Genomic DNA, 13,490 nt, shown 5'->3' on the forward strand with positions numbered 1-13,490 from the left:
TACACACTATTACACACTATTACACACTATTACACTATTACACTATTACACAATATTACACTATTACACTATTACACACTATTACACTATTACACTATTACACACTATTACACACTATTACACTATTACACACTATTACACTATTACACTATTACACACTATTACACTATTACACACTATTACACTATTACACACTATTACACACTATTACACTATTACACACTATTACACTATTACACACTATTACACACTATTACACTATTACACACTATTACACACTATTACACTATTACACACTATTACACTATTACACACTATAACACTATTACACTATTACACACTATTACACTATTACACTATTACACTATTACACACTATTGCACTATTACACTATTACACTATTACACACTATTACACTATTACACACTATTACACTATTACACTATTACACTATTACACACTATTACACTATTACACTATTACACACTATTACACTATTACACTATTACACACTATTACACTATTACACACTATTACACTATTACACTATTACACACTATTACACTATTACACTATTACACACTATTACACTATTACACACTATTACACTATTACACACTATTACACACTATTACACACTATTACACTATTACACACTATTACACTATTACACTATTACACACTATTACACTATTACACTATTACACACTATAACACTATTACACTATTACACACTATTACACTATTACACACTATTGCACTATTACACTATTACACGATTACACTATTACACTATTACACACTATTACACTATTACACTATTACACACTATTACACTATTACACAATATTACACTATTACACTATTACACACTATTACACACTATTACACTATCACACTATTACACACTATTACACTATTACACTATTACACACTATTACACTATTACACTATTACACACTATTACACTATTACACACTATTACACACTATTACACACTATTACACTATTACACTATTATACACTATTACACTATTACACTATTACACTATTACACACTATTACACTATTACACTATTACACACTATTACACTATTACACTATTACACTATTACACACTATTACACTATTACACACTATTACACTATTACACACTATTACACTATTACACACTATTACACACTATTACACACTATTACACTATTACACTATTACACAATATTACACTATTACACTATTACACACTATTACACTATTACACACCATTACACTATTACACACTATTACACACTATTACACTATTACACTATTACACACTATTACACTATTACACACTATTACACTATTACACACTATTACACACTATTACACTATTACACACTATTACACTATTACACACTATTACACTATTACACACTATTACACTATTACACTATTATACACTATTACACTATTACACACTATTACACTATTACACTATTACACTATTACACACTATTACACAATATTACAATATTACACTATTACACTATTACACACTATTACACTATTACACTATTACACTATTACACACTATTACACTATTACACTATTACACTATTACACTATTACACTATTACACACTATTACACTATTACACTATTACACTATTACACACTATTACACTATTACACACTATTACACTATTACACTATTACACACTATTACACTATTACACTATTACACACTATTACACTATTACACTATTACACAATATTACACTATTACACTATTACACACTATTACACTATTACACACTATTACACTATTACACACTATTACACTATTACACACTATTACACTATTACACACTATTACACTATTACACTATTACACTATTACACACTATTACACTATTATACACTATTACACTATTACACTATTACACACTATTACACTATTACACAATATTACACTATTACACTATTACACACTATTACACACTATTACACTATTACACTATTACACACTATTACACTATTACACTATTACACTATTACACACTATTACACTATTACACACTATTACACACTATTACACTATTACACTATTACACACTATTACACTATTATACACTATTACACTATTACACACTATTACACTATTACACACTATTACACTATTACACACTATTACACTATTACACTATTACACACTATTACACTATTACACTATTACACACTATTACACTATTACACACTATTACACTATTACACACTATTACACACTATTACACTATTACACTATTACACAATATTACACTATTACACTATTACACACTATTACACTATTACACTATTACACACCATTACACTATTACACACTATTACACTATTACACACTATTACACTATTACACTATTACACACTATTACACTATTACACACTATTACACTATTACACTATTACACACTATTACACTATTACACACTATTACACTATTACACACTATTACACACTATTACACTATTACACACTATTACACTATTACACACTATTACACTATTACACTATTACACACTATTACACTATTACACACTATTACACTATTACACTATTATACACTATTACACTATTACACACTATTACACTATTACACTATTACACTATTACACACTATTACACTATTACACAATATTACACTATTACACTATTACACACTATTACACTATTACACTATTACACTATTACACACTATTACACTATTACACTATTACACTATTACACACTATTACACTATTACACACTATTACACTATTACACTATTACACTATTAAACACTATTACAATATTACACACTATTACACTATTACACTATTACACTATTATACACTATTACACACTATTACACTATTACACACTATTACACTATTACACTATTACACACTATTACACTATTACACTATTACACACTATTACACTATTACACACTATTACACTATTACACTATTACACACTATTACACACTATTACACTATTACACTATTACACACTATTACACTATTACACACTATTACACTATTACACTATTACACTATTACACACCATTACACTATTACACACTATTACACTATTACACACTATTACACTATTACACACTATTACACTATTACACTATTACACACTATTACACTATTACACTATTACACACTATTACACTATTACACACTATTACACTATTACACACTATTACACTATTACACTATTACACACTATTACACACTATTTATTACACTATTACACTATTACACTATTATACACTATTACACTATTACACACTATTACACTATTACACTATTACACACTATTACACTATTACACTATTACACAATATCACACTATTACACTATTACACACTATTACACTATTACACACTATTACACACTATTACACACTATTACACACTATTACACTATTACACACTATTACACTATTACACACTATTACACTATTACACTATTACACACTATTACACTATTACACTATTACACACTATTACACTATTACACGCTATTACACGCTATTACACTATTACACTATTACACTATTACACTCTATTACACTATTACACTATTACACACTATTACACTATTACACTATTATACACTATTACACTATTACACACTATTACACTATTACACTATTACACTATTACACTATTACACAATATTACACTATTACACTATTACACACTATTACACTATTACACACTATTACACACTATTACACACTATTACACACTATTACACACTATTACACTATTACACACTATTACACTATTACACACTATTACACTATTACACTATTACACACTATTACACTATTACACACTATTACACACTATTACACTATTATACTATTACACACTATTACACTATTACACACTATTACACACTATTACACTATTACACACTATTACACTATTACACTATTACACACTATTACACTATTACACGCTATTACACTATTACACTATTACACTATTACACTATTACACTCTATTACACTATTACACTATTACACACTATTACACCATTACACTATTACACAATATTACACTATTACACTATTACACTATTACACACTATTACACTATTACACTATTACACACTATTACACTATTACACACTATTACACTATTACACACTATTACACTATTACACACTATTACACACTATTACACTATTACACTATTACACACTATTACACACTATTACACACTATTACACTATTACACTATTACACACTTACACACTTACACACTATTACACTATTACACACTATTACACTATTACACTATTACACACTATTACACAATATTACACAATTACACACTATTACACACTATTACACTATTACACAATTACACTATTACACACTATTACACACTATTACACTATTACACTATTACACACTATTACACTATTACACCGAGTACAATGGCACAATCCGCAAGTCTCTACGACAAACGGTTCAAGAGATACACTGAGGGGGTGTGGTCTAAGGGGGCGTGGTCTAAGGATCGGGGGAGTGGTCAACATCGACCAATGAAAGGTGGTCAACATGGACCAATGAAAAATGAAAGAGGATATCCCTACTGAGTACAATGACACAACCCACAAGACAGAGGGCGCTGTCCAGCAATTCAGTACTGCAACACAGTGATGGGCAATGATGGGTTAAAGTGGATGAGGTCATTGGCAGCTCAGCCACGAGCCACACAGCTGAACCAATCATGAGTGAGCCATGAGCCACACAGGTGAAGCAATCACTATGACTTGCATATTTTCTATCCAATGCATTTCTATGGAGGCAGATGCATGACTGCATTGTCACATTGATTAAAAGAAAACTATAAGAGATGAAGCGTGACTCGCACAGAAGCACTACAACGAGTAGGCGAAGGGTTGTGCGCGACATTGTGGCATTCGTGCGATATTGTGGCACTCCTTCGGCGATCGGAACAGAAGGCTAAAAAATAGTGTGAAAAAATAGATTTCTAGAGTGCGATTGCATGGCGGTCAATGGGGGGGAGAACCTTCAAACAAATGGTCGGCAGTTGAGATAGAAATGTCCAATTCCATTTATTTTTCTTTTGTGAGCGGGCTGACAGCCGTGTCATCGTTTTGATGTGTTTGTTTTATTTCTACGTCCAAAATTGAGATCACACTCGCAATTCACCCAAGGTAGGGGGAAAAAGATTATTTCAGCTGCTACACTCTAAATTGCAATGCATTCCCAATGGGACAGAAATTTTACCGTTTAAAGTCGATTCGTAGCCAGACGGTGCGGTGAAACTTTACGAGTTCGAATAGCATATCGAGTTGGAGCAAGCCGGTCGTTTTGATACCTTTCACGTGTATGGGGCGCAAACGGTCTGGGAGGAGTTTGTTGTCAAAATCGGTGGAATAAAGAATAAATAAATAAATAAAAATAGTATAGATATGTATAGTGTGGGTTGCAACCTGGCTTCGCCAGGTCACCCACACTAATAAAAATAGTATAGATATGTATAGTGTGGGTTGCAACCTGGCTTCGCCAGGTCACCCACACTAATAATAACTTCATTTTATATAGCGCCTTTCAAGAGACCCAAGGTCGCTTTACATAGGGGGGGGGGATAACAAAGTAACAGACAGTGGACAGACACAACATATACATATACATATAAAGTGAGAGATTAGGGGTTAAAGGCCAAGTTGAAGAGGTGGGTTTTGAACATACTGGGCCTGTCCAGGGTTTTGCTTGGGACCCCGGACAGGACCCCGTTGCAGTAGTCCAGGCGGGAGGTTACAAAGGCATGGATGAGGGTCTCAGCTGTGGAGTCGGAAAGTGATGGTCGGAGTCTGGATATGTTTCTGAGGTGGAAGAAGGCGGATTTGGTGACGGAACTGACATGGGCTTGGTAGGAAAGGGTGGAGTCCAGGATAACGCCCAGGTTGCGGACCTTTGGGGAAGGGCAGATGGAGCAGCCGTCTATGTTGTTGAGGGTGAGATCTCCAACCTTCCGGAGCAGGGCCTTGGGTGCCACAACCATGAGCTCAGTTTTATTGTTGTTGAGTTTGAGAAGATTAGATGACATCCAGGTTTTTATTTCATGAAGGCAGTTGATAAGGGAGTGTGGGGGGAGATGGGTGGATGGTTCGGTGGAGAGGTAGAGTTGTGTGTCGTCAGCATAGGAGTGGAAGCTGAGGGCCATGGCGGTGGATGATCTGACCGAGGGGGAGCATGTAAATGGTGAACAGAATTGGGCCAAGTACAGAGCCTTGAACACGATGTATTCTACCTATAGACCACCGCAACACTTCTGGGATTCTGAAATCATGGGGGAGAGAGCGGGGGGGGGGGGGGGATGAATGAATGTGGATGAGAGCCTGAGTCTCCTGAACACGGCGCGACCAATCCCAAGTCGATCGGCACTTTCTCGGCCGAGCTATAGTCGCTTTTCCGCACTCCCAAACTCTGCATGCGCAGATTGCCCACAGAGTCTAGGTTCATCTGCGCATGTGTAGTTCGGCAGTAGGTGTGGAAAAGTTACTATAGCTCGGCCGAGAATTGGTCTCTCCGTGTTCAGGATGCTCAGGCGTATAAAAGTCTATTGGATCATGTCTCCAGCGCCCCCACAGCCGTAGCTACAACCACTTAATGTCAAGGCTCTCATCCACATTCATTCATTTTCTCCCCCTGCTCTCTCCTCCATGAGCTCAATGTAACACGGAAGTGCAGTGGTGTATAGTCCTTGGGCCAAACACCTTTTTGGTACCATCTGGGTGGGCAAATTCTAGATGTTATTATTATAATTTTTCTTTTTATTCCTATACATCCCTAGCTTATGTTTTGATATCATATGATAGACTTTTAGGTTTGAGAGCTTATTAGTGGTTATCACCTCCTGAAGGTATGGAGTGCTTTTGTTAAAAGCTCAGTGTAGGAAGGTCCGATCGACTCTGGGTTCGTCTCTACGTGTTCAGGAGACTCGGGTGCATAAAAAAACGTGATCATGATCACGTCTCTAGTACCCCCACAACCCGACCTACGAGCGAATCTTGCGAAGGGGAGCAAATCATGGCAGGAGACTTATCCTGCGACTACTACCTGTGTCTTCTCTCCTTCGGATGCTTTCTTTTTTCTCTCTTCTCATTCTTCTTTTGTTTTCTCTCTATTCTACATTTTCTACCCAATCACTCGCTGCGTTGCGCTCGCCAGCTCTGGTATGAGAGCAGTTGGACGGGAGAGGTTTGTGACACACATTCACACGTCACGTCGTGCGCTGTGTGGTTTGGTTGTCGATCACTGTGGAGAGTCCTGCCCCCCCACCACCCCCCACCACCCCCCCCGTCCCCCACACCCCTTTCACCACTGAGCTGTAGAGCGATCCTACCCCTGACTTGTCCTTTTTCACATCCTCACTAACCCCTTACTTCTTTTGCACAGTGGCTGTTCAGGGCGTGTGACGGTAGACGTTGTGTTTACTGCCTGAGTGCCACAGGACTCCGCCTCACTGATTAGCACTTTGCTTTGGTAATTAGACTCACAGCTGCACTGTAGATTAGAGTGCAGCTGTTAAGGCGCTCCCATAGTCCAGCAGACTGTACACAGAGCAGACTCCGCGGAGATCCGCGCGGCTCTTTGAGCTTTCATAGTCGAGCAGATCTCAGCGGACGTCCGCGGTCTATTTCCTACATTTCTCGCACCAGTTTTACTACATTTCCCACAATTCTGTCTGTTCTACTGTACTGGCAGATCAGAGGGAACATTATCAGCGGGAGAGAGAGAGAGGGAGAGGGAGAGAGAGAGAGACAGAGAGAGAGAGAGAGAGAGAGAGCGCTTCACGGGCTCATCTCTCTCCTCGCGCCACCAATCGCTCGCGCAGTGTCACATTTAATGCAGTTCGATGTCAACCAAAACGCCGAGCAGCGTTTTGTGTGACACCAAGTCAGCGGCGCGGATGTCCGCGCCTCAGAAAATAGGAGCGTCGCACCTGTGGGTCTGCTGTCCGCTGAGATCAAAGCTCAAGAGTCCGCGCGGACGTCCGCGGAGTCTGCTCTGTGTACAGTCTGCTGGACTATGGGAGCGCCTTTAGAGTGCACACATATTAGAGTGAAGTTGCACAGCACTTAAAGGTGTGGTAGGCAATTTCAAAGAAATGACAGAGTGAGCTTACGTGTCCAGCTGGGGAATAAAGCACACTCTGCATCACTCTTCACGTGCCTCTGATCGGTGGTTTCGCACACTGCAGGCGGTCTGCTTCCTGTGTATTTTCCGACGAGGAACACGTGGTTGGTTTTAGTTTTCCGATCGATGCGACCCCGGGAACACCACTTGATTCAGGCTGAATCTTAAAGGAACACGCCAACTTTTGGGGAAATTAGCTTATTTGCCATCTACCCTGGAGTTAGACAAGCGGATACATACCCTTTTCTTCTCTGTGCATGCATTAGGCTTAGGGAACAGCCGCACCGTTAGCCTAGCTTAGCGTCATTCACTGGAAGTAGGTGTGCCAGTGTAGCCTAGTTCCCAACAGTCACGAAATACACTCCAAATACAACTCCAAAACGTTCCTGTAAACATGTTGTGACCTGTGTATTTACCACGTGGAGAAATACTTTAATAAATTAATAAATAATAATTAGACATTTTCATTTTCTAATCAGATATATACTCAGACATTTTCTTTGCCGAACCACTGCTGAATGGGTGCAGTGATTTCATCACCTCAAAAGCCCCGTTTAAAAAAAAAACAACAGGGCTTTTGAGGTGATGAAATCACTGCACCCCGGGCAGCAGTGGTTCGGAAAAAAAATTCAGAGTATATATCTGCTTAGAAAACGAAAATGTCTAATTTTTTATTTTTTTTTGTGGTAAATACACAGGTCACAACATGTTTACAGGAAAGTTTTGGAGTTGTATTTGGAGTGTATGCGGATGTTCCCTAAGCCTAATGCATGCACAGAGAAGAAAAGGGTATGTATCTGCTTGTCTAACTCCAGGGTAGATGGCAAATAAGCTAATTTCCCAAAAAGTTGGCGTGTACCTTTAACAACCAATCAGATTATTGTCAGCCGGCCATGTGGTGTTCCCAGAGTCACATAAACCACCGTTGCGTTACTTGTGGGAAATTACACGGCCTGTGGACGTACCAATCAGCCTGCCAATCAGAGGCAGGGAAATAGCGTTTATTTCAGCTGGACATGTAAGCTCACTCTCGCTCTTTTCTCTGAAATTGCCTGCCCCACCTTTAATGTCCACTTCAGATATAAGACCTAGGGCTAGATCCACAAAGAATGGATTGCACGGAGCAAGTTGCACCCTTACTTACAATTCATTATGAATTGAAAATGGGGGACCCTGATGTAAACAAGACGAAAGTCTTTCTCTGGTCTGCATCCCCTTAACAATTGTGTGTATTAGGGGCGGCTAGGTGGTGTAGTGGGCAAGGCACTCGCCACCAATGTGGAGACGCTGGGTTCGCGTGTTCGAATCCAGCTCTCCACATTGTTTTCAGTTTAGCTGGTCGTCCGCAGTAATACACATTGGCCGTATTACGGGGAGGGAAACTGAAGGGTGGGGATTGGGCGTTGTGGACCGCGTCTCCTACAGGTCGGTTGGTGCGCCTGCGCAGTAGAATCAGGAAGTGTCGGGGGCAGCGTGAGCCTCCCACGCGTTACTCCTCGCCACTGAGAGATCGAGCTGCGCAGGTGAAAAGATGCGACTGCTGTTACCTCAAGTACCGGAGGGGACTTGTGCTATGTATGACTTAGTCCACATTGCAGCCGGCTTGTGGGAGGCAAGAAACAGCGTTCATGACAGGGGAGGGTTGAATTGGATGATACGAAATTGGGATGGGAGAAAATATAGAAAATGGGAGAAAAAGTGGATAAAAAAAAAACAATTGTGTGTATTATGGCGGCTACGTGGCGCAGTGGGCAAGGCGCTCGCAACGAATGCTGGAGACTGGGCTCGAACAGGATGCCTCCTGTTCGAGCCCCGCTCTCCACATTGCTTTCAGTTTAGCTGGTCGTCCACAGTAATACACATTGGCCGTATTACGGGGAGGGAAACTGAAGGGTGGGGATGGGGCGTTGTGGACAGCGACTCCTACAGGTCGGTTGGTGCGCCTGCGCAGTAGAATCAAGAAGCGACGGGGGCGGGGCCCCTCCAAAGCCCAGACCCCCGACGCTGAAAGATCGAGCCGCGCAGGTGAAAAGATGCGACGGCTGTTACCTCGAGTATCGGAGGGGACTCGTGCTATGTATGACTTAGTCCACATTGCAGCCGGCTTGTGGGAGGCAAGAAACAACGTTCGAAGACAGGGGAGGGTTGAATTGGACGATATGAAAATTGGGATGGGAGAAAAAATTGAAAAATGGGAGAAAAAGTGGATAAAAAAAAACCAATTGTGTGTATTGAGCCGTACTGTATTGTACCCATTCTGCAATCTGTTAATAAAATGTTCATTCAATCAATCAATCTGCACGGTGATTGATTGAATGAAAATTGTATTAACAGATTGCAGAATGGGTACAATACAGTACGGCTCAATACACACAATTGGGGATGCAGACCAGAGAAAGACTTTCGTCTTGTTTACATCAGGGTCCCCCATTTTCAATTCATAATGAATTGTAAGTAAGGGTGCAACTTGCTCCGTGCAATCCATTCTTTGTGGATCTAGCCCTAGACTTTGAGTTTGACTTCTTTCCGATGTGGTCAGTGTAAAATAAGAAGTGATTTTAATTGTTTAATTGTTATTATTACTCTATAATTGCTTTGATGTACATGTAAACAAACTTGAACTTGAAACTTGATGTATACTAGATAGTTGCCGATACGTGTGCCACAAACGTGATATTGTCGCTCCCTACCTAGTGTTGATTGATTGATTGATTGATTTTTTTGTGGATTAGAGACATCATCCCAGGGATAAAAACATGATAAAATGCAAGCACTTATTTCCATGGTCCCTGGTATTAAAAAAACAGGACATACAACATAAACACTCAATCAACATAAAACAACACCATAAAACATTAAGATACAATATGCATATACAGTTGAAGATAAAAGAATAACGTACCTCATCGACTCCTCTTTAGCACCGCTGCTCTCTCTCTCACGACCCCTCACCCCCGTGTGATGACCCCTCCTTCAAGATGCTCAGACCACCACTGCTTCAGAGGCTTTGATATTAATTTGTTCATTTCATTCATTCATTATTCATTTTCATTTGGATGTGTTCAAATCTACAGTATAACTAATATTAGATGAGATTAGATAAAAAAAAATGTATTGTCATCATACAGCACAAGTGCAGTACAACAAAAATAAGTTTGGCATCCAACCAGAGTGCGAATGTAACAGTAAAGTGACTGAGTATAGTGCAAATCAGAGTTGTACCGAGTATGTACAGAGTTGTAGTATTAATATGTACAGTGATACAGGTATAAAGACACTGGTAGTAAGCCATACTGGCCAGCAGCGTAATATAGTAAGAGTAGGTAAGGGATATGTACAGATATAGTATCTATCTACAGATATATATATATATATATATATAATTATTGGACATGCTGCTGTATCATACAGAGTTATATGGGTTATATTATATATGCAGGTGTATACGTAGGTAGGTAGGTACAGTATATAGAAGGATGCAGGTATATTCAGACTGATATGAATATATATATATGCGGTAATATACAATATAGTATACATGCATTAGGTAATGTTACGGTAGTATAGATATATGATGTCATATGCTCTTGATGCTTTTTTCACATCCCCTTTTTAATCTCCACCGTTTAATCTGCGCTAACGCTACTCCACCACGAAGCGTAATCCCCCGGTGGTCAGTCACACTCATCATTCCGAGTTATTAACGCTGTGCTAATATTAAACCTCTGCTTCTCCCCACAGTGCTCTGCCCGACGTAGGCGGCGGCGCCTGAGGAGCCAGAGATGCTTCAGGTGGAGGAGGAGGAGGAGAGAGAGAGTGGTTCCCCCGGCAACAACCATGATGAAAAGGACCACGCCGTATTCTTCCAGACTCAAGCACACTTAATTTATTCTTTTCAACGCATGTTTTACCTCAAGACGCTCCCTTTTCTTGTGTTCCACACTTCATTTATTTATTTTATTAGTTTCGTGTCGAGTGCGGTGATTTAAAAAAAGAATACTTGTGTATTTTTTTTCTTCTTCTTGCCAACCTGTATTATAACTGTTCACATTTCAGTGTTTTTATACTTTTTTTCCGTGCAGTGTGAAACATAGGATCCTAAGATGATCAAACATACGAACATAAAGTGCACTCAGTCAGACGGCCGATATAATTGATCCTTCGAGGCTTCGGCATTTGGACACTGCCAGCCTTAATAACAGTCGGACGCAAGAAACGCAGAGCCATCCAAAGGGTTTTGTGATTCACGAGGACCCGCGTCTGATGAGATCAGCTTCAGCCGAGGAACCCAAATTTAGCCCGTCTGCATAAATGAGGTCAGGCTTTTTGGATTAATGTCAGCGAGGGCTACAGTGTGCAGTCGAGCAAGCGCCCCGTTCCAAGAGGTTGACACACATTATGCACACGCAGCGATTGCACTGCTGAAAAGCACCTTTTGGAGGTATCTCTATCTAACACAAAGTGTTAAACATTAGTACATCATTCATATATATATATATAATTATTGACTACTTATATAACTCAAAAACGAGCTCTGATCAAACTCTAGAGAGGAACTATATTGTACATTTCCCTATTTCGAAGTCATCTTCGCTGTACACCACCATAGCACCATCATCATTACATGGAAGAGATTGTGTTATTAAGGTATAACGTAGTCAGGACTGGAACACTTTTACTGAACTAATGAAGTATAACTATGCATTTTGAGTGAATAATGACGTGAGAAATGACCCACATACTGTCTGTAGTTTCCACTGGACCTCTGAACCAGAGACCTCAGCCCCGGACCTGCCTCATGCGCAGCTGGTGCTGTTCGTCACGATGTATTTCTAGACACGAGAAATCAAGCTGCCTTTTGTCCTTCGACTCCTTTGCCTGAATTTTTGTACATTGCAAATGCGTTATTTTCAACGGATGTTATATTGTCGGGCTGCTTTATCTGCTTCAAGTTAATAATTTATTTTGTAAATATTTGATTTCAAATATTAAACAAGATTGTGCTCCTTGTTTTGTCATCCGGCTGTTGTTTTGACCTTGAGTGGACAATAGATAATAATAATAATAATAATAATAATAATAATAATAATAATAATAATAATAATAATAATAATAATAATAATAAACTTTATTTGTATAGCACCTTTCATACAGAAATTGCAGTTCAAAGTGCTTCACAACAGAAAAAAGACAGGCATAAAATGAGCACAAAGTGCAGACATAAAATCACAGTTTATCACATTAGGATCTAACATCCCAACAGGCCACCTTGTTTAT

At 39.0% G+C, this 13,490-nt stretch overlaps 1 protein-coding gene across 2 annotated transcripts in view; it reads left to right on the top strand.

Annotated features, from left to right (window-relative positions):
• LOC311222817 (fasciculation and elongation protein zeta-2-like) overlaps positions 1–13,223 on the top strand; it is a 65,441-nt gene extending 52,218 nt beyond the window's left edge. For both annotated transcript variants that reach the window (XM_084307446.1, XM_084307447.1), the window contains one exon: positions 11,955–13,223. In XM_084307446.1, coding sequence (XP_084163572.1) covers positions 11,955–11,971 — 17 coding nt within the window. In that variant the 3' untranslated portion in view covers positions 11,972–13,223. The remainder of the gene's footprint in view (positions 1–11,954) is intronic.
• The last annotated feature ends 267 nt before the right edge of the window (positions 13,224–13,490 follow it).

Source organism: Notolepis coatsorum, assembly GCF_963971535.1.
Source record: "Notolepis coatsorum genome assembly, chromosome: 2".
Taxonomy (NCBI): Eukaryota; Metazoa; Chordata; class Actinopteri; order Aulopiformes; family Paralepididae; genus Notolepis; species Notolepis coatsorum.